This window comes from Sinocyclocheilus grahami, unplaced genomic scaffold (assembly GCF_001515645.1).
Source record: "Sinocyclocheilus grahami isolate Dianchi unplaced genomic scaffold, SAMN03320097.WGS_v1.1 scaffold400.1, whole genome shotgun sequence".
In the NCBI taxonomy this organism is placed as follows: Eukaryota; Metazoa; Chordata; class Actinopteri; order Cypriniformes; family Cyprinidae; genus Sinocyclocheilus; species Sinocyclocheilus grahami.
This window is the reverse complement of record NW_015505579.1, coordinates 630,837-658,618: the sequence shown is the minus strand read 5'-3', so window position 1 is coordinate 658,618 and position 27,782 is coordinate 630,837. Positions and strand designations below refer to the sequence as shown.

At 37.5% G+C, this 27,782-nt stretch overlaps 1 protein-coding gene across 1 annotated transcript in view; it reads left to right on the top strand.

Moving 5' to 3' along the window:
* Nucleotides 1-27,782, top strand: part of abca7 (ATP-binding cassette, sub-family A (ABC1), member 7) — a 38,859-nt gene that overhangs the window by 2,532 nt on the left and 8,545 nt on the right. Inside the window, exons 4-35 of the mRNA XM_016231853.1 lie at nt 238-379; nt 466-593; nt 800-921; nt 7,987-8,181; nt 9,053-9,145; nt 9,345-9,582; nt 12,037-12,176; nt 12,278-12,592; nt 13,531-13,736; nt 13,847-14,023; nt 15,470-15,692; nt 16,386-16,607; nt 16,772-16,976; nt 17,250-17,363; nt 17,751-17,922; nt 18,036-18,167; nt 18,579-18,718; nt 18,836-18,973; nt 19,053-19,273; nt 19,985-20,042; nt 20,374-20,576; nt 20,892-20,994; nt 21,436-21,459; nt 21,552-21,700; nt 22,587-22,711; nt 22,796-22,888; nt 22,980-23,172; nt 24,354-24,448; nt 24,960-24,992; nt 25,082-25,187; nt 26,874-26,948; nt 27,035-27,204. Coding sequence (XP_016087339.1) covers nt 238-379; nt 466-593; nt 800-921; nt 7,987-8,181; nt 9,053-9,145; nt 9,345-9,582; nt 12,037-12,176; nt 12,278-12,592; nt 13,531-13,736; nt 13,847-14,023; nt 15,470-15,692; nt 16,386-16,607; nt 16,772-16,976; nt 17,250-17,363; nt 17,751-17,922; nt 18,036-18,167; nt 18,579-18,718; nt 18,836-18,973; nt 19,053-19,273; nt 19,985-20,042; nt 20,374-20,576; nt 20,892-20,994; nt 21,436-21,459; nt 21,552-21,700; nt 22,587-22,711; nt 22,796-22,888; nt 22,980-23,172; nt 24,354-24,448; nt 24,960-24,992; nt 25,082-25,187; nt 26,874-26,948; nt 27,035-27,204 — 4,750 coding nt within the window. The remainder of the gene's footprint in view (nt 1-237; nt 380-465; nt 594-799; nt 922-7,986; nt 8,182-9,052; nt 9,146-9,344; nt 9,583-12,036; nt 12,177-12,277; nt 12,593-13,530; nt 13,737-13,846; nt 14,024-15,469; nt 15,693-16,385; nt 16,608-16,771; nt 16,977-17,249; nt 17,364-17,750; nt 17,923-18,035; nt 18,168-18,578; nt 18,719-18,835; nt 18,974-19,052; nt 19,274-19,984; nt 20,043-20,373; nt 20,577-20,891; nt 20,995-21,435; nt 21,460-21,551; nt 21,701-22,586; nt 22,712-22,795; nt 22,889-22,979; nt 23,173-24,353; nt 24,449-24,959; nt 24,993-25,081; nt 25,188-26,873; nt 26,949-27,034; nt 27,205-27,782) is intronic.

Here is a 27,782-nt window from a genome sequence, read left to right as displayed (position 1 = left end):
TAGCAATAAACTTAAAAAACAGCAATAAACTTCAGCTGATTGTCTTCTTTAAAAAGCTTCGGTCTGTATTCCAAAATGTTCATGAAATAAAACCATTTAAGTTTGGATAGTGCATTTTCACATCTATGTTCAAAATAGGAGTTGACAGTTAAGAGGTTAAATTAATAGAAATTATGTAAAATGTATTTATGTTTGAATGTTTCACATTAAATGTTGCTGATCTTTTTTTCATTTCAGGTCATTTTCCCAACAAGGCCCTTCCTTCAGCAGGCACGCTGGCATGGGTTCAGGGCATCATCTGCAATGTCAACAACCCCTGTTTTCATTACCCCACAGTGGGAGAAACACCCGGGCAAGTGAGCAACTTCGACAATTCCATGTGAGATACCTTTCTGAGATACCTTTTCATGACTTTTCTTTTCTATGGCCTTGACCGTTGATGGAGGTTTATGCTCTCATTCTCAGACTCTCTCGACTTTTAGTCGATATCAGAACTGTCCTGACAATCAGTGGTAACCGGACAGTTCTCTCCAGCCTACAGGACCTGTCACAGGCAATCCAAAGACTTGGGGAAAGACCAGATGCCTGGCCAAGTATGACATGTTAATCAAATGTCTCATTGTAGAAGCCTAAAATCCCATATGAGATGTATTCAGTATCTCAATTGTTTCTCAAAGACACACATTTGATGAAATGGGGAGCAAATGGTGTTCAGTTATTAAGATGAAACATTTTAATATAAGCATGCTGCACTTTGAAAAGCATGTAACATTTCTGTGGTTTTGTGACACACTTGAAGATCTTCCAGTAAGAGAGTATCTCAGAGCCAATGAAAGCTTCTCCTCCTTCCTGCGAACAAACACCAGCATCCCCTCAGCATCTGTGGATCAATTATTGAGGGCACGATTGAACCTTCAAGTGGTAAGAAATAAATTTTAAAAAATTTTATGAAGTGCTTATAATCCTCCTCTGGAAACTTAGACTCTGAGCTTTTGTAATGACCTAAATGTAACTTGACAGTGCAAAAAAATTAATTGCCCTTGAGCTGTTTCCATACATAATTTCACCTATTGCGCAAACTATATAGGCTAGTAGCCTGTTCTTTCATCCATTTGAAACAAAAAAGTTTATTATATAGCCTATTATTATATTGTATAGGCCTACATAAAATTATTTTTATTAACAAGTTTCATTTTTTTTGTACTTTGTAATAGACTATTTAGTTATTTGATCATCAAGCAATATTCATAAACAGGTGCAGTTGTATTATTATTATTATTTTTCTGATTAACATTTATTAGACTGTATTGGAAATAGGAATGTTCATTTTGGTTATTTTATTTCTCCTAACCGACACCCAACGGTCGTTAAGCCATTATTAACCGTTAACCGACAAGACTATGATAAATTACAATTAAATTAAATTTCAGTTGATACGTGGCTGTGACCCATTAAAAATACCTAAATTTGTTTTCCAGGGATTAATTTTATATACGCAAAAATCAGCATAAACAACAGAAAGTGAGGATTCACATGGTCACGTACCTGCAGCGCTTCTGCAAACGGAGAAAAAAAATAAAGCTATATATAAAAGAAATAAATAGGCCTATATGCGAAATGTATTTTTCTAAATAATTCATAAATTAACAAAACGAAAGAAAAAAAACTGTGCAACAAGTAGCAGCCTATATGCAGAATTTCGGTTCATTTTTGTGATGCGCTCTTGAGAAAGCGGCATCCTGTTTGTTTCCTTTATTTTACAAAAGAACAATATTTGTTTTTATTGTGGATGTACACAAATAAAAGAAATATTTAGAATAGTTTCGAATAATAACTTATTCTTATATGACCACAAATGAACGAGTATTGTAAGTTGTTTCCACTTTTATAAGGAAAAAAAAATCAAGTGATCGTGCGCACGCAGTTAAGCATTACTAACTCAACAACTTTCATCTTCAGAACAAAATGAATACATTTGAACTTGCAACGTATTAAAGCAACATTAAATTAAGATATGTATGTTTGAGAGGTAACTCGTCTTTTTCTTACCATATATAAAATAATTTTAGAAACAATAATTTCAATATGATTTAATGCGCTTTTGAACTACAGAGAAACAGTGCTTTAACGTGAGCAACACCACGAACACGGACGCTGCCTATAGGCTAATTCTGTCATGTGACACCACATTTATTTGTGTTAAAGCCCTTTTCTCGACAAAAAGTGTTTCCAAACTAATTTTTGTGACATTTGAAGTATCTATATAGAATTTATGCGCTAAAATGAAACGGAAAAAGATTGTGTTCGACACATGAGAAATTTTATCGATAAATGGCATTTCCATCAGCTATATCGGTAAACATTTTTGAAGCGCTAAATATTTTTTCTCAAAAAATCCTTGGATGGAAACCTGGCTACTGCCCAGCTAACAATTTTTGGTTCCCAGAACGTTAGTTTTTGGTTCCCTGAACGTTAGTTTTTATGGTTTGTTTTTGGTTAGCCAGGAAATTTTTCTTAACGTTCCCAGAACGTTATTCTAACGTTAATCTAACGTTCCCATACCATTAGTTTTTGGTTCCCAGAACGTTAATCTAACATTCCCATAATGTTAATCTAACGTTCCCATACCATTAGTTTTTGGTTCACAGAACGTTATTCTAACGTTAATCTAACATTCCCATAACGTTAATCTAACGTTCCCATACCATTAGTTTTTGGTTCACAGAATGTTATTCTAACGTTAATCTAACGTTCCCATAATGTTATTATAACGTTCCCCAAATGTTCGTTTTTGGTTCCCAGAACGTTAGTTTTTATGGTTTGTTTTTGGTTAGCCAGGAAATTTTTCTTAACGTTCCCAGAACGTTATTCTAACGTTAATCTAACGTTCCCATACCATTAGTTTTTGGTTCCCAGAACGTTAATCTAACATTCCCATAATGTTAATCTAACGTTCCCATACCATTCGTTTTTGGTTCACAGAACGTTATTCTAACGTTAATCTAACATTCCCATAACGTTAATCTAATGTTCCCATAATGTTATTATAACGTTCCCCAAATGTTAGTTTTTGGTTCCCAGAACGTTATTATAACGTTCCTCTAACCTCTTTACTCCGATATGATCACCCCGCTGTACGTCAGTAATCATCCAGCACACTCGTGACCCAGTATATTATAAGCAGCATGGAAATTATCTGTATGGACGCCTAATCAGTATTATAAAAACCACATCTTGTTTTCATCTATTGTTTAAGTAATAATCGGAGCACATCAACCATCATATGTAAGAATAAATAAGAATAAATCTGTCCATTAAAGGGTTAGTTCACCCAAAAATGAAAATTAGGCTGTGTTTTACTCACCCCAGAGGCATCCTAGGTGTATATGACTTTCTTCTTTCACACGAATCCAGTTGGAGTTATATTAAAAATTGTCCTGGCTATTCCAAGCTCTATCATTGCACTCAGCGGGTGTTGCAGTGCTTCAGTCCCAAAGAAGTGAAATAAAGAGCGCCCATCCATAAAAAAAGTGTCTCACACGGCTCCGGGGGTTGAACTAAGGCCTCCTGTAGCAAATCGATGCGTTTTTGTAAGAAAAATATCCACATTCAAAACGTAATAATCACTTTAATCTAGCTTGCGCCAACAGTTGTACACGGAAGCAGTTCCGGGCTGATGACGTATGAGGTCAGCGCTGCGCAGTATAACCTAAAAATAATCATTAGGGAACGTTCTCTATAAGTTATTTTTAGGTTATTTAAAAATAACCACCATGCAACGTTCTGGGAACGTTATTTTATGGTTACAAAAAATATAACCTAAAAAAAGCGTTCCCCTAACGTTAGTATTTGGTTCCCAAAAAAATTACCAAACAGGAACTAAAAACTAACGGTAGGGGAACATTCTGTGTTTGTTGGGTGACAACATAATGCCGCTCGCATCATTCACAGTCGGGTTATTAGCAGAGAACACAGAGCAGGACTTGAATTTCGCTGCGTGATTGCGGCAACTAATAATAATTCTACTCATTCCCGCAGATTCCGTGCTTATAACGCGATGACAGATGACGGAACGTATCATTTGCACGTGCTTTTGAGTCTTGAGAACTCACTCACGCGCTCTCATTTTCTGTGCGCCCACAGATCGCGATAAGGAGAGTGACAGCTTTTAATAATTGTTAAAAGAGTTTGCAAATGTGATATTGATTTAAGTAATGTTCTAAAACAGTTCAATAAACAAGTACTGCCTGATTTTGCTCTATTTCATCAACGAAAATAGTTCAAATAAAGCCACAGCTCAGCCGATGCACATCTCTAAAAGCAAACACAGCGGTGTTTCATTCATGAATGAAAATGCGTTTTTAAACGAATCTAGTGAGTCAGTGATTCATGATTACCCATTCATAAAGACAGTCATCTGTTTCATTCCTGAATGAATCAGCCGTTCAAACGAATCAATTGAATGAATGATTCAGTGATAAAATCAGTGACTTGTCGTTTTTGGTTCACAGAACGTTATTCTAACGTTAATCTAACATTCCCATAACGTTAATCTAACGTTCCCATACCATTAGTTTTTGGTTCACAGAACGTTATTCTAACGTTAATCTAACATTCCCATAACGTTAATCTAACGTTCCCATACCATTAGTTTTTGGTTCACAGAACGTTATTCTAACGTTAATCTAACATTCCCATAACGTTAATCTAACGTTCCCATACCATTAGTTTTTGGTTCACAGAACGTTATTCTAACGTTAATCTAACATTCCCATAACGTTAATCTAACGTTCCCATACCATTAGTTTTTGGTTCACAGAACGTTATTCTAACGTTAATCTAACATTCCCATAACGTTAATCTAACGTTCCCATACCATTAGTTTTTGGTTCACAGAACGTTATTCTAACGTTAATCTAACATTCCCATAACGTTAATCTAACGTTCCCATACCATTAGTTTTTGGTTCACAGAACGTTATTCTAACGTTAATCTAACATTCCCATAACGTTAATCTAACGTTCCCATACCATTAGTTTTTGGTTCACAGAACGTTATTCTAACGTTAATCTAACATTCCCATAACGTTAATCTAACGTTCCCATACCATTCGTTTTTGGTTCACAGAACGTTATTCTAACGTTAATCTAACATTCCCATAACGTTAATCTAATGTTCCCATAATGTTATTATAACGTTCCCCAAATGTTCGTTTTTGGTTCCCAGAACGTTATTATAACGTTCCTCTAACCTCTTTACTCCGATATGATCACCCCGCTGTACGTCAGTAATCATCCAGCACACTCGTGACCCAGTATATTATAAGCAGCATGGAAATTATCTGTATGGACGCCTAATCAGTATTATAAAAACCACATCTTGTTTTCATCTATTGTTTAAGTAATAATCGGAGCACATCAACCATCATATGTAAGAATAAATAAGAATAAATCTGTCCATTAAAGGGTTAGTTCACCCAAAAATGAAAATTAGGCTGTGTTTTACTCACCCCAGAGGCATCCTAGGTGTATATGACTTTCTTCTTTCACACGAATCCAGTTGGAGTTATATTAAAAATTGTCCTGGCTATTCCAAGCTCTATCATTGCACTCAGCGGGTGTTGCAGTGCTTCAGTCCCAAAGAAGTGAAATAAAGAGCGCCCATCCATAAAAAAAGTGTCTCACACGGCTCCGGGGGTTGAACTAAGGCCTCCTGTAGCAAATCGATGCGTTTTTGTAAGAAAAATATCCACATTCAAAACGTAATAATCACTTTAATCTAGCTTGCGCCAACAGTTGTACACGGAAGCAGTTCCGGGCTGATGACGTATGAGGTCAGCGCTGCGCAGTATAACCTAAAAATAATCATTAGGGAACGTTCTCTATAAGTTATTTTTAGGTTATTTAAAATAACCATCATGCAATGTTCTGGGAACGTTATTTTATGGTTACAAAAAATATAACCTAAAAAAAGCGTTCCCCTAACGTTAGTATTTGGTTCCCAAAAAAATTACCAAACAGGAACTAAAAACTAACGGTAGGGGAACATTCTGTGTTTGTTGGGTGACAACATAATGCCGCTCGCATCATTCACAGTCGGGTTATTAGCAGAGAACACAGAGCAGGACTTGAATTTCGCTGCGTGATTGCGGCAACTAATAATAATTCTACTCATTCCCGCAGATTCCGTGCTTATAACGCGATGACAGATGACGGAACGTATCATTTGCACGTGCTTTTGAGTCTTGAGAACTCACTCACGCGCTCTCATTTTCTGTGCGCCCACAGATCGCGATAAGGAGAGTGACAGCTTTTAATAATTGTTAAAAGAGTTTGCAAATGTGATATTGATTTAAGTAATGTTCTAAAACAGTTCAATAAACAAGTACTGCCTGATTTTGCTCTATTTCATCAACGAAAATAGTTCAAATAAAGCCACAGCTCAGCCGATGCACATCTCTAAAAGCAAACACAGCGGTGTTTCATTCATGAATGAAAATGCGTTTTTAAACGAATCTAGTGAGTCAGTGATTCATGATTACCCATTCATAAAGACAGTCATCTGTTTCATTCCTGAATGAATCAGCCGTTCAAACGAATCAATTGAATGAATGATTCAGTGATAAATTCAGTGACTTTCCGCCACCTGCTGGCGGTTTCAGTTTCATTTTTAGGTATAATTTCAGTTATTTAAATCATTTAATATTTCTATATTCAAAATGTTATATTTAAAACATTAATCTCCACATTAAGCCTCATTAAACGTCTGAAAATGTACCTACAATCCACTTTTGTGTTCTTCTGTGCACCCTCTGTAGTACAAATAATTTTTTTTATTAATACTAATGTCATATGATTGGTAACTTATTTGTCTTATTCTACTTCTTATTATATTGTTTTAAATATAAATTTTAAAAAGCTTATAATCATAAATTTTTGAATTTGACAGATGAAAATGATGCTATTGCAAAGGTAAAAAGAAAATACCCCTGTAAGTCACTTTAAGGAGTCAAATGTCACCTCGTATTAGGAAGGCTAATTTTTGATCAGAATTTTTGATTATTGATCAGAAGGTGCTACTCAATTTTTTTAATTAGGAGGAGAAGCGCTCCTAAAAAGAAAAGTAAGCATAGAGCCATGTGTATCAGTATATTAGATCCGTGCATGAGGTCTTAAAGAGACAGCAGCCTAAATAAACCTGCTGCTGTCTTTCATTATACAGTGAAGACTATCCAGTGTTATTTTTCAGTTGAGAAGATTATAGTTAGACCTAACCGAAAACATTTCTTGTTATTGTTTTTGTTTGTCTTATTGCTTGTCATTAATTCATTTATTTAGTCATTTAGCAGACGCTTTTATCCGAAGCGACTTACAAATGAGGACAATAAAAGCAGTCAAAAATGTATTTGTTCTTATTTTCTTATTTACTGTTTACTTGTCTTTTTTAGTTCAAATAAATTCAATTCTGAGTGCACATGATTCTTGGGTGGGGAGGGGAGGGGGCGTGGTCCATGAGACATAGTCCTGCCACCACAGCTGGAAAAAATCCTAGAGGAAACAGTGCATACATTTAATAAAATTAGAAAAATGCATTTACAAAGGTAAAAAGAAAATGCCCCTGAAATCACTTTGAGTCAAATGTCAGCTCATATTAGGAAGGCTAATTCTTGATCTGAATTTTTTTGTTATTGATTAGAAGGTGCTCCTAAAATTTTTTAATTAGGAGGACAAGGGCTTCTAATTACAAGAAGATCAACACTGCACTTAAACTGGGTGTGTGACGGGTATGGCTGTGGAATGGAATTTGGCCGAGGAAATATTTTCAGTCAAAAGATTTTTTTTGCTTTAACCCCTGCAATCAACAAAGGATGGACATAACTAAGTCCCTGCCCTACATTTTTGATAATCTTTTACACGCGTCATGTATGTCACAAAAGAGCTGTCACTACTTGTTTCAGCATGAAATTGTGCCTCTTTTGTTCTCAAGGTTGCACTAGCAGGTGGAGGAATGCGTCTGTCTGACATCATCTGTGATGCTTCTCTCTTGGGTCGATACCTCACTGTTGAGGATAGAGATTCTTTCCCTGAACTGCAGAGGGTGCTGTGTGCTGTGCCTTCAAATATTATGCAGAAGGCAGAGCAGATCTTCCTCTCACAGCTGGACTTCAGCAAGATCCTCACGGTTAGTGAATTTATGCTCCAACTTTCTGCATTTTTTTTTTTTGCATAGTCATGGTAGAAACAAAGCTTTTCCAAACAAATCAATTAAACCGATTGCTTTGCAGAATTATCTAAACACCACAGGCTGGTGGAACCTGCTGGTCAAGATGCTGTACCGTAAATGCAATGAGAGCACAGCCCAAACATGTGTAATGTGTAATGGTGGTCTAGATCTGCTACGCTGCTGCTGCAAAACAAATATGGCTTTGCTAATAGATACACAAACACACCTGTGTGTATGTAAGATATGTTGCTGCTGCATGAACAGGCACACATAAACCCCACAGCAGATCTAGACAGGTGGTGCTGGAGGAGCTAGGGGGTTTGTTGCATGCTGTAGGACACGCTTACAGCAAACACTGAACCAGACTATTTAAATGTTGAGAAAATAATCTCATGGGCTACAGAATCAGCAAAGACCAATCAGGCTGTGGCGTGTAGTAAATTATGTGATTGCTAACAGACTGAATGTAAAGAACCTTTCAGTCTGCGGCATCTAAAGTTCATTACTGATCTAGATATGTTCGAAACTGTATTATGTAACAAGGCCTTGTTTGCTGAAATCACATGACTTGTTGAGTTTTATAGACATTGCGAACCAATTATTTAAAGGTTTTGAAGTTTCATGAATAATGCTAGTCAGAAGTAGATGGTATTTAGGAGAAGGGACATTCTCATTTTAGAGAGAATTTGATTGGACAAAATCTGGCAGTATGAATCATCAGTATTTTTGGGCCATTTTCCTGGAAGAGAAAGATTGAAATTGTATATATGTTAAAAGTTAATCTCAGATTTCATACTTGAATTGTGTTATCCACGTTAATTTCTTTTAGAGAGACAGACTGCAGGCAAATGCGGCTGATCTCCGGCTCATCAGTCGGGCTGTTTCCTCTGTATCTCAGGAACTAGCATCAGTTATGGATGATGTAAGTAGTTTTGAGATCTATTAATGCCAGGTTTCACAATTACTGTACTGTAGTTGTACAATTACTTGCTTGTTCCGTTTTCTATGAAACTGCATCGTGTACATGATACATAAATAATACATTTTAATACTTGATGCAAATATGTTAGAGGTGTATTTTCACATCACAGCAGTGAATCTGTTTCTTTCTTCTCCTTCAGATCTCTTCTCTGTCCAGTTTCTCAGAGCTGAACTCAGAGATGAGGCTACTGACACCTGAAAACCGCTCAGCACTGCCACGCGAGAGCTTTCGTGCCTTCTCCAGAATCATGTGTGGCCATCCAGAGGCCGGGGGAGAGAGAATCCCTTCATTCAACTGGTATGAAGATCAAGACATCAAATCTTTCCTGGGCAGAAATGCATCAGAGGAGACAGACCTTGAAAAGGACAACAGCACCAGTAAGATGTGTTTGACTCATTTATAGGGGTATAACGATGCTAAAAATCTAATTAATTGCAATTCAGTAAAGTAACATTCTATATTTTAAAGTATATAAACATTGTTACAACTGTGTTACATGCACAAATTAATGGAGAATTGGGCTCAGACACGTGCTGCACTGTTTACCGTCTTTCACTGGATTGCGTTAAATGAGCACAAACCATGCACTGAAATAAAGCACGTGCATTGCGTGAAAACCTCTGTATTTTCTATAAGATACAATACTGTAGTTTTACTCCGGGTTTCCGCGGGGTCTTAAATTGTACAATAAAGTCTTAATTATGATTTCAAGAGGTCTTAAATTTGGGGACGGAAAGACCAGAATTGTGATATGGCTGAATGTGACAATTAATCTTCAAAAGGCTAACGTTATGATTTCATTGAATAAACACGAGCGCTGCACGTACAAAGTCCGGTGTTGCGCTGCTTTGTGTTCTGCCATTATCGGGGAAACGGTTATATTTCTACCAAATGCTCCACCTGCAGAGAATGAATGAGTATTTTCAATAAAACTGTTGTTTTGTTTGTTTTGAGTTTAGACCAATGCGAAAATCGACCCATGTTTTTACCCTGCAAGCACGAGCTTTAAATGTGAACTGGTGGATCGATAAGAAGACAATGCATTATAAAAATCTAAACATAGGGGTATGCGATATGTATGGTCTGCGATAATATCGTAATTGTTGTTTTAACGATGTGAGATTTGATATTATGAGTATATCCGAAAAGCAAACACAAAACACACCTACAGAGTGCACGCATACATTAGGTGATGAACTCTAGCAGGTTAGACTAGTGCGCGTGCGCATTTAGAGTGCGTTCTTTCACTGCATGGATCAGTCTATTAAAATGCGTTTAGAATTATCACAATTTAAGATATGGGGCAGAAAATGTAGATATTTATATCATTTCATATAGTTAATATCACACGAAGAGTGCCGTTTTTTTCTCCAAAAGTAGGCATGATTACAAATGTGATATTGATTTTATACAACAGTTCAATAAACAAGTAGTTAATATTAAGAGACTTACGTTTTAGACACCATCTTTCTTGTTTTTGCTCTATTTCTCCAACAAAAATAGTTTCAAACACAGCCACAGAGCTGTTTTGCGTCTCTGAGCAACAGGACGCTGTTTTGTTCCTGAATGAATCAACTGTTTAAAAGATTCGGTTCAATCGCAATGACTCGCTTATTAACAGTGACTTGCTGCCACCTACTGGCGGTTTAAATTTCACATTTAAGGTACCTTTTCATTTTTTAAATAATCTCAAACATCAGTTTTCAGTGTTTTATGTTTAAAATATCAAAATATTATTTATGCATTTGTAATTGCAGGTTAAAGTATTTAATGACCCTCAGAGCTGCATTAAACAGTGTGTAAATGCATCTAAATGACACTTCTAGTGCAGCTTCTGTGTTTCCTCTACATTGCAAAGATACATTTTGTTGATACTGATTTAATTTGCTTGGTAACAACCCAAATGCAAGAATTTTACTCAAATGATGGTGCACACTTTTAGAAAAAATGGCTTAAAAGTAAAAATGCCCATAAAACTTGTTGGAAATTATTCATTTCTATTACTGCTGTGAACTGACCACACAGAATATGAAGAATATCAAAAAAATCAGGAGTCAGCTGTCCACGGTAGTCCTTAAGATATCAGCACAATAACACACCCAGCAAAATATTGTTTAATCGTTATTGATAAAATCCCAGAATATTATCGAGATATATATTTTTTGTCAATATCGCACACCCCTAATTTATGTTATTTAATTGATATAATAATTTATTGATGATAATAATAGTTTAAATTAATATAATAATTAATACTTTTGACTCATCCATTTTCTTAACAATGGTTTAAAGGCTGAAATGTAAAGTTTATCATTTTATAAAACTTTGTTTTTGTGAAAACTTGTATCTGAACTGATTAAATTAAGCTTTTTACAGTAAGTTTACAGTTTAATATGGTACTACATTGCCCTACCCCGCTCATATGGTATTAATATGTGCAGGTCTTAAAAAAGGTCTTAAAAAGTCTTAAAATTGAGCTTAAAAATCCTGCAGAAACCCTGATTACTGGCATTATTTTTTATTTGAGTGAGCAGAAAACATTTAAGGGTCTTAGTATATAGCCATTTTTGTATTTTCTTTATTTGCGTATGAGAAGAAGCGTATCAGATAATATTGAAATATTTGGATTAGTTTACAGATTTAAGATTCAGACTCCTACACTTCAAATGCACAGTAGTTGCTCTACTCAAGGCTAAAAGCATATTCCTGTTTAGTTTGGGCATCAAAGGTAACTCTACACACTATGGATAAAAATGATAACAACTTTTATTTTGACAGTGAAACCGTAGAAATGTTTGTAGAGTAACAAATCCTGCCTCTTTTTTTTTGAGCTCCGTTCTGTGAAAACCTGATTCGAAGTCTGGAGTCGAACCCTCTCTCACGGATTGTGTGGCGAAGCATCAAACCAGTGTTTATTGGAAAGCTGCTATACACACCAGACACACCAGTCACCCGTATGGTCATGTCAGAGGTACCGCCCCCTTCCGCTCAGCCCCTTGTTTATTATGCAATATGTCTGTTGTCCAAAAATGGGATGTCTTTGGTACTTTCCTGACATTCTTGTTTCTTTAGGTAAACAAAACATTTCAGGACTTCCAGATTCTGAATGACATGCAGGAGGCGTGGCAGGAGGTGGCTCCCAGAATCAAAACCTTCATGGAGAGCAGTGTAGAAATTCGGCTTCTGCAGAATCTTCTGAGAAGGCCTGAGGTGGCAGTAGTTGTGAATCTACGTCTTCAGAACACTTCTTGGACGGCCTCTCGCATTTCACGGTTCCTTTCAACACCTGACCCAGATACACCTCGTAGGGATGGGGCTCCACCCACATGGTTGGATGTGTATCAGGATTTAAACAACACCTTCAGCACTCTCTCAGAACTCACTAAGGTACTTGCAATCCGCAGCTCATGTTACGACCAGCTTAAGTAGTAAACCTGATTGTTTTTGCTTGTTATCTGTACACTAGGAAGGGACATGTTTATGTCCTAAAACACTGGTATGGCCTAATAAAAGCTATTTCAAAATATGAATAAATACTATTATATGTAAAACATTATACCACTGTAATGTGTACCATTTTGCTTTCCTTATTAATTATTTTTATACAATTATTACTTTTTAATCAAAGTTTTTTTCTTGTCCTTTGTTGGATGATTAATATTGCTTTGAAGTATTTTTCATATACACATATACATTCAAAGTAGACAAAACAAATATACAAGAAAAGAAAAGAACAGAAAGCATAATGAAACAAACATAATATATATTTTTTATTTATTCAATTCATATAAAAAATGCCATATAAAACTAGACAAAAGGGGGATAGTAATGAAAGTTTATAAGGGAAGAGACAACTTTAAGGTCCATTTAAAACTCATGATTCAATAAAATCCACCACAAATCATTGCCTATACTATCCATGCTATTTGCTTTCAAATTTTGTATTTAATATTGGCATACAACATAGTATAAACAATATTTAGTATGTCCACATTTGTCATATACATAGAGATGACTTCACCCTCACAAATTATCCAGTAGTGAATAACCAGATGTTTTTCTACTTTGAAAAAGAACAATATAGAGAACTTGCTCAAATTTAAATAAATAATTTATATAGGTGCATTACCAAAAATATGTAACACATGTGGCACATAGACATTAGGTTAAAAAACGATATTATTAATTGAAATAAAAGTGTTATGGATAACGATTTCTACTTTTAATGGATCTAAGATGCTTTAGAGCCAGGTAGTTATAGTCATATTTTGTCACCACTTGCTTTTGTATTGACCATTGTCTGTCTATACCTTCTACTGTTCCAGTGCTTCTCTTTGAATAAAATGGAGGGTCTGGCCACGGAGGGTGAGATGGTCGAACGAGCCCTAGAGCTGCTGGAAGATCGTCAGTTTTGGGCCGGAATCGTCTTCCTCCTTCCAGACCCTTCAGCATCCTCCCTGCCTCCTCATGTCAAGTACAAGATCCGCATGGACATAGACGATGTAACCCGCACAAACAAGATCAAAGACAAGTAAGCTGAAATGTCCACACATAAACTTAAGTTTACAGAAAAATGATTAATGTAACACTTCCATGGCCAATTGCTTAATGAAGCTGATATCATGTTTCATTATGTAACAGATTTTGGGATCCAGGCCCGGCTGCTGAGCCATTCAGTGACCTCCGCTATGTTTGGGGTGGTTTTATTTACGTACAGGATTTAGTTGAGAGAGCTGTGACACATTTGCTCACCGGTAAAGAGCCAAAAACGGGCATATATGTGCAACAGATGCCCTACCCTTGCTTTGTTGATGACATGTGAGTTGCACTCTTCAGTTTCACACCACATGTTACTTCACAATGTACAACCCCAATTCCAGAAAAGTTGGGACGTTTTGTGAAATGCCATAAAATCAAAAGTATGTTATTTGTTCATTCTCTTTAACCTTTATTTAACTGATTAAAGTACAAAGAAAAAAAATTCCAATGTTTTCACTGGCCACCTTAGTTTTATTTTGTAAATATAAAGACATTTTGATTTTGATGGCTGCAACACACTCCAAAAAAGTTGGGACAGAGGCATGTTTACCAACTTTTCTTTTAATTACATTGGTTAATTCTTTGGGAATTGAGGATAAAATGAGGATTTGCAAGCAAAATCTTTGTCCAATCTCACTTGATACAAAACTTCAGATGCTCAGCAGTCTGGGATCGTCGTTGTCTGATTCTCCTTTTTTTAATGACTTGTCATACATTTTCAATAGGAGACAGATCTGTACTGCAGGCAGGCCAGTCTAGCACATTCTCTCTGTGTTTACGAAACCACGCTGTTATAGCTCATGCAGAATGAGACCTGGCATTGTCTTGATCTAACAACCATGGACTTCCTATAAAAGACATAATCTTGATGGCAGTAGATGTCTCTGTACAATTCCAATACGTGCCATGCCAATGGTACCTTGGCACATATGCCAGTCACCCATGCCGTTTGCTCTGCTGCAGCCCTATACCATGTCCATTTTCCCCAGAAACCTGTTGAAATGTGGACTCATCTGACCACAGCACACATTTACAGTCTTTTTGACTATCTGAGATGTGCTCTGGCCCAGAGAACCCAGCAGCATCACTGCATAGAACTGATGTATAGCTTTCTCCTAGAGTAACAGAGATTCAAGTTGCATTTATTGATGCACTAAGTGATGAGCCATGATCCAGCTTTGCTTGCCAAGACTGAGATTCTCCTTTTATACCCAAATATGATGCTCTCACCTATTACCAATCCACCTGCTTACTGTGAACTGTTTTAAAACGGTTTAATTTGGATATTCTATAATATCTTCTATTCTATAATAACCTTGTCACTTTTATTTTGCCTCTGTCCCAACTTTTTTGGAGTGTGTTGCAGCCATCAAAATCAAAAATTGTTTTTATTTACAAAATACACTGAAGCTGTTTTTTCTTTGTACTTTTGTCAATTAAATAAAAGTTAAAGAGAATGAACAAATCACAGGTTTTTAAATGTATTGCTTTTTACAAAGCGTCCCAACTTTTCTGGAATATAGGTTGCACATCAAAACCTTTGTGCTACATACATTAATACGTTTTTTTGTTTGTTTGTTTGTTTTATATTTATTTTTATATTGTATTATATCATATTCTTTTTATATTTCTTTTGAGATTTTCTTTTTTTATTATTATATTTCTTAGAACTTGGCCACATTTTTGTCTTAGTTTTGGGCACTTGTCGTTATCCTCTTTTGTTAGGTTCCTACGTGTCCTGAATCGCTCTCTGCCTCTGTTTATGACACTGGCGTGGATCTATTCTGTGGCTATGATCATAAAAGGTGTGGTCTATGAGAAAGAGGCTCGCCTGAAGGAGACAATGCGTATCATGGGTCTGAGCTCTGGGATGCTGTGGCTCAGCTGGTTCATCAGTAGTTACCTGCCCTTCCTTTTCAGCGCTGGACTCCTTATCGCCGCACTTAAGGTGAACTCTGATAGTGTGAAAAGGAACTTAAAGCTCTCCTGAGCCCATAGTACTAGTTTTTTTCTCTTTCAGTTATCAAAAGATTCATTGAAATGAATATACTCTGATTGAGGTTTCTGCTTCTCTTCTTTCCTGCAGTGGGGCGATATCTTACCCTACAGTGACCCGACTGTTGTTTTCTTCTTCCTGGCTGCATTCGCTACAGCCACCATCATGCTTTGCTTCCTCATCAGCACATTCTTCTCAAGAGCTAACCTGGCAGCAGCATTTCTTAGAACTTGGCCACATTTTTGTCTTAGTTTTGGGCACTTGTCGTTATCCTCTTTTCTTAGGTTCCTACGTGTCCTGAATCGCTCTCTGCCTCTGTTCATGACACTGGCTTGGATCTATTCTGTGGCTATGATCATAAAAGGTGTGGTCTATGAGAAAGAGGCTCGCCTGAAGGAGACAATGCGTATCATGGGTCTGAGCTCTGGGATGCTGTGGCTCAGCTGGTTCATCAGCAGTTACCTGCCCTTCCTTTTCAGCGCTGGACTCCTTATCGCCGCACTTAAGGTGAACTCTGATAGTGTGAAAAGGAACTTAAAGCTCTCCTGAGCCCATAGTACTAGTTTTTTTCTCTTTCAGTTATCAAAAGATTCATTGAAATGAATATACTCTGATTGAGGTTTCTGCTTCTCTTCTTTCCTGCAGTGGGGCGATATCTTACCCTACAGTGACCCGACTGTTGTTTTCTTCTTCCTGGCTGCATTCGCTACAGCCACCATCATGCTTTGCTTCCTCATCAGCACATTCTTCTCAAGAGCTAACCTGGCAGCAGCGTGTGGAGGACTCATTTACTTCACCCTTTACCTGCCGTATGTGCTGTGTGTGGCCTGGAGGGAATATCTCACCAGCACACACAGGATCCTAGCGGTGAGAGCTTTCATCTACTTTCCCTGGCACATATAACAGTATATACAGGAATGTGATTTGAGAGCTGCAAAGGAGAAGATTATTAGAAAATAGATTGCATTTCTGCCTGTTCGTAATAAACCCTGTATTTCAGATGTTTAAAGTGATGACTTATTTCCCTGTAGAGCTTCCTGTCTCCAGTAGCCTTTGGTTTTGGCTGTGAGTATTTCTCGCAGTATGAAGAGCAGGGTGTGGGGATCCAGTGGTTCAACTTGAGATCAAGCCCCATGGAGGGAGACAGCTACAACTTCACTATCTCCATTGTGATGCTGTATGCCGATGCTGTCATTTATGCACTGGCCACTTGGTACATTGAAGCTGTTTTTCCAGGTAAAGCATCTTTCTGTGAGCAAACGCAAAAGCAGACACATGCAATTCTAACTGTGGCGTGTCGCTGAAGTTTTGTCTGTATGTTCACATACAATGCAGCATCAAAGTATCATGGCATTATTATCTGATACAATCACAGTAACATGTTGGTACATGTCAAATACAGTTTGTTTTATAACTTGGTTTATTAAGCATAAATATATGATAAACAAACTCATTGTGTTGATTTAGTTTGCATGTAAAAATATGACAATAATTGGATGTGTTCAACAGGGCAGTATGGGATCCCCAGACCGTGGTATTTTATCTTCCAGCTCAATTACTGGGGTGGGGTTCCATTAGAGGTGGGGTTGCCTGTTCCTCCAACACCTAGAGATGAACCCGATGGTAAGAGCATCAAACTAATAAGTGACAATATTTGAAATACAGAAGTTTTCAGTATTTGTGTGATGCATGGAGCATGTTTTTGATTCAATATTTCTTAATTGCAATGTTTGTTACAGATCGGATTGAAGCTGAACCGACAAACCTCATTCTGGGAGTTGCCATAAGAAACTTGGTGAAGATTTATAAAAAAGGGGCTAAGCTTGCTGTCAATCACCTTAATATAAGGTTCTTTGAGGGCCAAATAACATGACACCTAGAGATCAACCCGATGGTAAGAGCATCAAACTAATAAGTGACAATATTTGAAATACAGAAGTTTTCAGTATTTGTGTGATGCATGGAGCATGTTTTTGATTAAATATTTCTTAATTGCAATGTTTGTTACAGATCGGATTGAAGCTGAACCGACAAACCTCATTCTGGGAGTTGCCATAAGAAACTTGGTGAAGATTTATAAAAAAGGGGCTAAGCTTGCTGTCAATCACCTTAATATAAGGTTCTTTGAGGGCCAAATAACATCTTTTCTAGGTCATAATGGAGCTGGCAAAACAACCACTATGTGAGAGCTTAAAAATGATTCATTACACATATCTAATATTTAATTTCAAATCTTTGTCCAGCTTTGACTAATTGATTAACTCATTCAATACTTCATGATTATTTGCCTCACAGGTCGATTCTAACAGGACTGTTTCCTCCCAGTGCTGGTACGATATACGTGAAGGGAATGGACATTCGCACAGATATGGATCTGATCCGCAGGACTCTGGGAGTGTGTCCCCAGCACAATGTCCTCTTTGACATGTAGGCCAGCAGTCAACAAAAATTATAAAGTGATATCATGATAATTTTACATGTACCGTGGTAATTTTACTTTGAGACCACTGATGTTATTTTTTTATAGCTGATACCTATACTGATTATTTTTATACTGAAGTGTCTGGTTATCAGTAACTGATTTTTCATGTTTGTCTTATTTTTGCTTTTTGACACTAATTACGAATTAATTATTATTCCATGGCAATAAAATAATAAAATCATAATAATCATCATTATAATATAATGTAATAACAAACATTATTAACATGATACCACAGCACTTGTTTTCAATCGTAATAGTTAACATTTGTGTTGCCACAAGTCAAGCTTATACTTCCTATACTAACATATTCTGTATGTTTAACATTATTGGTGTTCTCTTGTATGTCACTGAAGCCTGACGGTGGAGGAGCATGTGTGGTTCTACGGTCGAATGAAAGGCATGAGCATGGGGGAGGTGAAGAAGGAGATCAATTCTCTTTTGGATAATGTGGGCTTACAACACAAACGACACGAGCAGACCAAAAACCTTTCAGGTAGATTAACAAATGTATATATATTTCAAATCCATTCAGGTGTTCAATGTCTGTTGTGGTGTTCTCTCAACTGTGACATCTCAGCTTTACTTGGGCATTTTTTGTCTTTCTTGGCAGGTGGCATGCAAAGGAAACTGTCTGTTGCAATCGCTTTCATAGGCGGGTCAAAGGTTGTGGTCTTGGATGAGCCCACAGCTGGTGTGGACCCCTACTCCCGTCGTGGGATTTGGGACCTTCTGCTCAAATACCGTGAAGGTCTTTTAAAACTTTGCTTTTGAAAAATGACTATTTACTGGTTTGTGAGCTACCAGACTAAACGCCCTTTGGATTTCAGGCCGCACCATCATTCTGTCCACACATTACATGGATGAGGCTGATCTCCTCGGTGACCGCATTGCAATCATTTCCCAGGGAAAGCTGTGCTGCTGTGGAACACCACTCTTCCTCAAGGCACGTCTTGGTACAGGATACTACCTTACGCTGGTCAAGAGAGAGATGCATAGTACACCCAGCAGCACCAGCACTGGCAAACTCCCTTCAACTGTAGTTACCAAGGTGAGATGACCCACATATAGATCAGACGCCAAGAGGGACTATCTTCCATTTCCTATTGAGTACCTTAAGGACATTTTCAGAGCTGTAGATCATTTGCTTCATTCCAAAACAGGGACCCAAATTGTTACAATGTTGTTTTTTCTTCTTGGCTCAGTTTGCTTTCAAAAGGCAAAATTTCAAAGCATATCAAAATGTGTTTATGTAAGTCACGCAGGTCAAACTATCCACTTATTGGTCAAATACATGTTTCGGGATTCCGCTGATAGTGCCATCCATCAAGATGGATTGACAAGTCAGCTCCACAGGAAGGTGAAGAGGAGCTCTTCTTTAACTGCGATAACTAATGTGATAATCCACAGAATCAACCACTGCTGCTTTTTTACATATAATGCATTTCCAATGAGTTATACAGCTTGGCATATATTTCTGTTGATTGCTTCGGATTGCTTTTTTTCACCACAACCAAACCGCTCCAAAGTTTGGTTTGAATCGGGGTTAGCCCACTTTGGTGAGACCACCAGACCAATTGTTTTGGTGTGGATCTGAGCGTTATTGCCGTGTTCACATATGCCAAAATGAACCAAAGAGAGAAAACCCACCAGGTTCTGAAATAAATGCTCCAAACGAGCCAGGTGTGAAAATGCCCTGGCAGTAGTGCATCAGTTGTACACCGCCTTTCTGCATAATATTCACCAGGTCTCTATGTTTCAGGACAGCGATTCCTCAATAAGTGATGACACAGGACTGGGCAGTGAAGAGAATGGATTCAGTAGGTACAGCTTTGCCTTGCAAGGCTTTTTTGCATCACATGTCTTAAGAAATTGTCTAAGCTGTCTGACATCTGTTCTAGTGTGTAGTGTTGCCATGCTGTTTAAATCCAGGCAACTCTGGCCCTTGGGATCCGGTACTTTTCCACAGATTTTAGCTCCAACCTTGATCAAACTAATTTGCCTGTAGCTTTCTAGTAACCCTGAAAACTTTTTATTAGCTTCTTCAGGTGTTTTTGATTAGGGTTGGTGCTAAACTCTGCAGGAAAGTGGATCATGAGTGCCTGAGTTGCCCATCCCTGGTGTAAGGGCTCTGATACCTTCTTGTTTTAGATGCTGCCGCCCTAATGGCTCTTGCACAGCAGTATGTCCCTGATGCTCAGCTGGTGGAGGACATCGGCAGAGAGGCGGTCATCAACTTGCCCCATGCTGCCTCAGAGGACGGCAGTCTCGCCCTCTTCCTGAACGAACTGGATAAACGGCAGGGCGAGTTTGGTGTAGTCAGTTATGGGTTGTCAGACACTACATTAGAAGAGGTGAGACAGCTCTGAAGCAGCAGCTTGTCCCCACCCACTGATTCGTTCCTACTGTAAAAGGATTTACCCCTCACTGAAGTTCTAGGTTGTGGTATACATGTCTGTCGACAGAAAGTCATTATCCCATTCTGGTGCCGAGAGAGGAAATCCCTCTTAAACCTTTGTGGGTTCTAACATTAGCTAAAAATAAACCAGTACTAAGTAGAGGGTGCTTATTCTCATGGCTGCTGTTGTAACATAATATGTCTTCTTGCCATGTGGAGGCAGAAGGGGCTTCGTCAGACTGTAATATTTAGCTTTGCCTTTATATTTTAGATCTTTCTGCGTGTGGCAGAGGAGACCGGTGTGGATGCAGACCCTGAAGAGCCAGCAGCATCTCCAGACCACCAGGGGGCGGCGTCGGAGGACAGAGACACAGGTGAATGAATATGATCTGTACCTGATGAGCCAATAGCCTTTTTCAGACTGTCAGTCCAAGTCTGATTTTTGTGCATATTTGATTGGAATCAATCATATTTAGCAATGAAAAAAAATCACATGAAATACGATTTTTACAAATCTGTTTCAAGCTACATTCATATGTGGTTTGAAATCATATTGAAAGTGCATTTCTGGAAATCCATTTCAGTCTGACCGCTCAGATCGATTTTGCGTCACGCCACATAAAACGTAAACACGTCAGACATTGTTTTCTAGAAATCATGCTGAATGTCTTTGCAGAAACAAGGTTGTGTTGTTGCAAAGAGCAAGTCAAGTGGAAAATGACAATATAGAGCAGGTCTAGGGCTTGGTTTTGTCAGGTATTTAAAAAAAAAATTTTTGTTTGTTTGTTTTATTCTTCTCTCTGCTTCGCTGGCAGGACGAAAAAAGACAATTAGGAAAGGTACAATATAAAACAAAACTGTCTGCGTTATTGTTGACAGCAGTAGCGCAGGTGTAATGATGTTAACCAGAAGGTCTTTCTCTCGTACACAGAGGCCCAGGAGACAGAACCACTGAGTGGGGATGGTCAGGGTGGCAGTGCTCCTCTAACAGGTTGTTTCCTCACATGTCAGCAGCTTCGAGCACTTTTCACCAAAAGACTGAAGTATGCCCTTCGCAGTCGCAGAGGCATTTTTGCTCAGGTACACAGTACTAATAGACAAGATACTACAATCATTTTGAAATGATCAACTAATAATTGTGCCTTCTTGCCTGATTATCTAACAACAGCCTTGTCGGTGGATGATAATGTTTTTTTGTTCATTATTCAGATACATGTTCTTGGTGTTATATTGCATTGTTCATTAGTACAGGTTATTCCAAATGAAAAAAATAAAAATCATTGTCTGCAGCAGTAAATTCCAAGTAAATTGGCTTTTAGAAATAATAGGTAAGGCAGGTGCACATAGTAGGTCATAGTACATATTGTTTCTTGTCTTCCACTGAGGTTTTCAAGGCAATGTGTGGGTCTTTCATATGTATCGATGGCTATTGAATATTCTATTATCTTTGCTGTCATCTAACTTTCACTTAATGTTTATCTTTAAAAATATATATAAAAAGGTCTTAAGTGTAATCTTTAGCAAATACGATTCCTAAATTCCTAAATTATGGCATTTAAAACAATGTTTTTGATTTATTTCATTATTTATTTATTTAAACAAAATAGTATAGAATTTTAAATATCAACCATAACATGCAAATACTTATCAGATTATCTGTGTCAGCAACTATTTTAATGCTGCTGGTCAGTACAAATTCAGTCAACGGAAAGAAATGTATTGGAAAAAACAGCAGAATCATTTCAATTTGACAAAGGCATATAATGTAAAATATGCAACCGTTCAAAACTTTGGAGGAAGTAATAAATTACAATTTAAAATATATAAAAAAAACATTTATTTGTAATAATATTTTACAATATTACTTTTTATTGTATTTTTGATCAAATAAATGCAGCTTTGGTAATCATAAAAGACTGTAAACAATAAAACAATGGTTGATTTATAAAGCCATCATGTTTTGCAGATTGTACTTCCTGCGGTTTTTGTCCTTATCGCTCTGCTCTTCAGTCTCATTGTCCCACCCTTTGGGAAATATCCATCCCTGGAGCTCCAGCCGTGGATGTATGGAGAACAGTTTACCTTCTTCAGGTACTACATTCAGGGAAGGAGCGTTTCAAGGAAAATCCTGCTGTCACCTGCAGATTTCTCACTTATTTTCTCTTTCCCATAAAGCAATGATGCCCCCCAGGATCCAGTCATACAGAACCTCCTGGATGCCCTGCTGAATCCACCTGGATTTGGGACCAAATGTATGGAGCCAAACAGGTACGATCCCTGTCACTGGGGAAACAACAAGAGAAAATAGGCCAGTCTGTTTAATCAATGTAACGTGATGCTTTATTGTGTGCTCTTTCAGAGACACCGAGTGTTTAGAGGAAGCTGAAACAAAGTTTACCCGGCCCCAGATTCCCTACAGCATGTGGCAGCTCTTTCATGAAGGCAACTGGACTGTAGAGAAGCCATCCCCTGACTGTAAGTGCAGTACTGAGGATATCCGCAGGATGCTGCCGGACTGCCCGGAGGGAGCAGGAGGAATCCCCCCTCCTCAGGTCTGCTTTCCATCCATGTATTCATCAATAATATACAATATGTTTAAGCTTTAACATTTTGGTTGTTGTTTTGAAAAAAAGTCTCTTAGGCTCACCAAGGCTGCGTTTTTTGATCAAGAATACAGTAAAACAGTAATATTGTGAAATATTATTACCGTATAAAATAACAGTTTTCTAGTCATTTTATTCTGTTAAAGTAATTTTATTCCTCTGATGGCAAAGCTATTATACCAGTCTTCAGTGTCACAGGATCCTTCAGAAATCATTTTAATATGATGATTGGTGCTCAGCTGCACTGCTTAGAATGTTTGTGGAAGCTGTGATGTTATTTTTTTTTTTAAGAATTCTTTGAATAGGAAGAGAACAGCATTTATTTAAAGTATTTTTTTTGGGACAGTGTAAAAGTCTTTACTGTCACTTTCATAAATGTAATGCATGAAATTGCTGAATAAAAGACATTTTGCCCCAAACCTTTGAATGATAGTGTAACCTCATGTACAGTATGTTGTAAGATGTATGCTGGTATTTACTGTACATTTCAATCAGTTAGCATACTCCCAGAAATAATCTGTCATTGTTAAAGGGGTCATATGATGCGATTTCAAGTTTTCCTTTCTCTTTGGAGTGTTACAAGCTGTGAATAGATAATATCCCTAAAGACTAAAGTCTCAAACCCAAATATATATTCTTTATAAAAGTTAAGACTCGTCCACGCCCTCCTAAAACGCCTTGTTTAAACACGCCCCCACATGTCTACCTCACTGTGTGGGAAGATTTGCATATCACCGCCCAAATGTATGCGCAAAGAAAGAAGGCGTAACTTTTATTCTCGCTGTAGTATTGTTGCTGAAACAATAATGTACAGTATGTGGAAAATAATGTGTTTTTTTAACCTTAAACCGCATAAACACATTTCATTACACCAAATACACAAAATAACGTTCTTTTTTAGTAACGTCATATGACCCCTTTAATAGAGATGTTTACATTTATTGTCCTTTTCCTTAGGGAAAAACACATTTGGGGGGAAAAAAAACTACAACTTTGAAACCAAGAGAAACAAATGTATAAAAAAAAAAAAAGAGAGAGATCTTGAAAATAAATCGAATAGCTTACTTGTTATTGTACTTCATCTGGTGTTTTTATTTTTGAACTAACACTACCACCTTTTCCTCATGTAGATAAAACAAATGACAGGTGATTCCCTGCAAAATTTGACAGGTCGCAACATTACTGACTACCTCATCAAAACATACCCCCAGATTCTGAAGAAAAGGTTCCTTTTTCATTTATTATGGAAAATACTCATCTGAAAAAGTCATCTGTTTTGACAGCACAGATGTGTAACTTTTCTCTCCACATTTGGGGGTAACGTCATATGACCCCTTTAATAGAGATGTTTACATTTATTGTCCTTTTCCTTAGGGAAAAACACATTTGGGGGGAAAAAAAACTACAACTTTGAAACCAAGAGAAACAAATGTATAAAAAAAAAAAAGAGAGAGATCTTGAAAATAAATCGAATAGCTTACTTGTTATTGTACTTCATCTGGTGTTTTTATTTTTGAACTAACACTACCACCTTTTCCTCATGTAGATAAAACAAATGACAGGTGATTCCCTGCAAAATTTGACAGGTCGCAACATTACTGACTACCTCATCAAAACATACCCCCAGATTCTGAAGAAAAGGTTCCTTTTTCATTTATTATGGAAAATACTCATCTGAAAAAGTCATCTGTTTTGACAGCACAGATGTGTAACTTTTCTCTCTCTCTCTCATACAGTTTGAAGATGAAGAAATGGGTAAATGAATTTAGGTGAGTTGATTGCCGTCAGAAATCCAAACATTCAACATTTAATTTCAGTTTGATTTGGTGTTCATGAAATCTCTGCTTACCCATTGCAGATATGGAGGTTTCTCTCTGGGAGCTAAAAACTCTCAAGCTGTGGATGAGCCACATCACCTGGAGGAGTCTGTTTTGGCTATTAGACGACGCTACAGCATCGCAGAGGTGTGCCACCTACGTTTTAATAAGTATATATTCTATATAATATAAATGTGTGCGGCATGAATGAAATCTGGACATACAACATTCATCATGTTGTCATGTGACCTTCCAGTGTCAGTTGCGTTGCTTCACTGCTCTTCTGCACAACTGCACAACTCCTCTTCTGTGTCCCCATGGGCTAGTGTCTATCTATACAGTGTCTGTCCAGCTTATTTTTTTCACCTACTGTTTTATGAATACATACTACTCTTTTCAGATACTGTTTTTCACCTACTACATTTTAGGGAAGTATGCAATTTCGGAATTCAGTCATTGTGTTTATGAATGGGTCTTTGAATCATTCACTCAAACGGTTCATTCCAAAATGTTGATTCATTCAGAAACAAAGCACCAGCACTGTGTTATGTGCAGTGTTGGGCAGTAACGCGTTACTAAGTAATTTGATTACTTTTTTAGTAACGGAGTACTTTAACGCATTATAATTTTCAAAATAGTCATTAGAGTACAGTTACAAGCCGAAGTCTCTATACGCTACTGCCACGTTACATTGGTGACAGAATGCAGTGTTTTATAATCTAGAGATTGTAAAAAGGATGTAGCACACACACTGTGGAGTCAAGTGCCAGTGGATTAGAGACCTGCTCCCGCGAGACCCGACGCAAAAGAGCGTGGCGCAGGACAAGATGGGCGAGTGCTGGTGCGGGCGGGTAGACACTCGTGTGTGTGCGGGATGCGGGAGAATAAAATGATTCACGGGACTCCCGCGAAATAGAAATATCTAAACATAAAATATCTAAAACAAATAAATTGTTATTCATCTATTGCACAAAAGCAACATGAACTAATATAAAATATAAACGATTAACAGGTGCAAGCGTATGCAGAGTTTCTATTTAGACACGTGTTCGCTGCGTTGAGCAATGCAGTGCTGAAATTTGCTCACGAATCCTCTCATTATAACACACGAAATTGTAGACATTATGAAAGATTCATTATGCATATATTTATTGTGTTATAACAGAGATTTGTGAGATTGCGATAAACTGAGATGTCTTTTAGAGATTATAAATGCAGCGCTCTCTGCTGGCATTCTGCCATCCAAACCATGCACGCAGCAGCCGCTTGCTTTAGTTAAAAATAACAGTGTTCTGTGAATGTTGATGCTTTAATAACAAATATTTATCGGGAGCGTGTATGCTGGGATTTCATATTTCATGGAGAAAAAAATAGCGTAACTAGTACTTTTGAAATAAAGTAATCAGAACAGTAACGTGATTACTTTTAAAAGGAGTAATCAGTAATTTGATTACATTTTCAGAGTAACTTGCCCAACACTGGTTATGTGTTATTAAATATTATGTCTGAACTGTAACTTGGTGCATCTAAATTGTCATTTAATAGTAACTTCTTGTTTATAGAACTGTTGAATAAACATTTGAATTGAATAAACATCACATTTGCTATCATGCTCATTTTTGGGAAAAACAGGACTCTTGTTTGTATGATATTGCTTAACTATAACATAAAGACAAAGGCAAAGTTATTTTTGCCACCATTTCTTGAATTTTAAAGGCATTTGTTTGTTTTTTTGGTCATTGCAAAGTGACACACTTGATAATGTCAGCTTGCACATTGTTAGAACATTATCGTAGACACCTGGCATGACTCTTCATTTTTGTTCTTTTGCAGAATGGTTCTTTAGATCAGTTCCTTCACAGACTTCCGGATGTCCTTTCAGGACTCACCAGCCAAAACAATGTGAAGGTGAGTAAGTCACACGTGAGTGACCTCTCTCAAGCTCAACCTTCTCCTGATCTTTTCATTAAGCTGTGATGTGTTCCCTTTCTCAGGTCTGGTTTAATAATAAAGGATGGCATGCCATGGCATCATTTGTGAATATCATGAACAATGGTCTCCTTCGTGCCAACCTGCCACCTGACATGGAAAGACGTAAATATGGAATAACAGCCTATAATCACCCACTCAACCTCACAAAGGAGCAGCTGACGGAGATGGCCCTGTATGTAATCTCTGTTTGCTAAGAGGTCTGAGGGAGAAATTCGCTAAAGCCATCATTTCAATGTCTCCAACAAACGACAGACCAAAATTTCCAAGGGAATTTTGTGGAATGCATATGCAGAATTTTGATTGAATGCATATGCAGACTTTCACTAGGGGGCCAAATGTGACAATTATATGTGAATGCTAGAAATAGTGGAAATTTGGCTTAAGAATAAATTTCTCCTCTTGTAGCCTCACTTGCATGTGATGTACTGTCTGCACCAATTTAACATCTGACTAATTAAAGAAACTGTTCTGTCAGGGGATTGTTAATAAAGGGCCCAAATGCAGATAGATTCTTAAGACTTTATTTTAAGAAAAGTCAATAGTCAGCCATGGATTGTTGAGCTCTTTATCAACAGTTCAGCAGCGTGAAGCAGAGAATACACTCAGTCCAGGCAAGAGTCAGAAACTAGCAGAGCAAGAGGTAGTCGAAACCCAGGGATGAAACCGCTTGTGATCAAACAGGCAAGAGTCAGGTACCAGGCGAGCGGCTACACAGCGAAGACAGATCCAAATCCAAGCCAGAGACAAAAA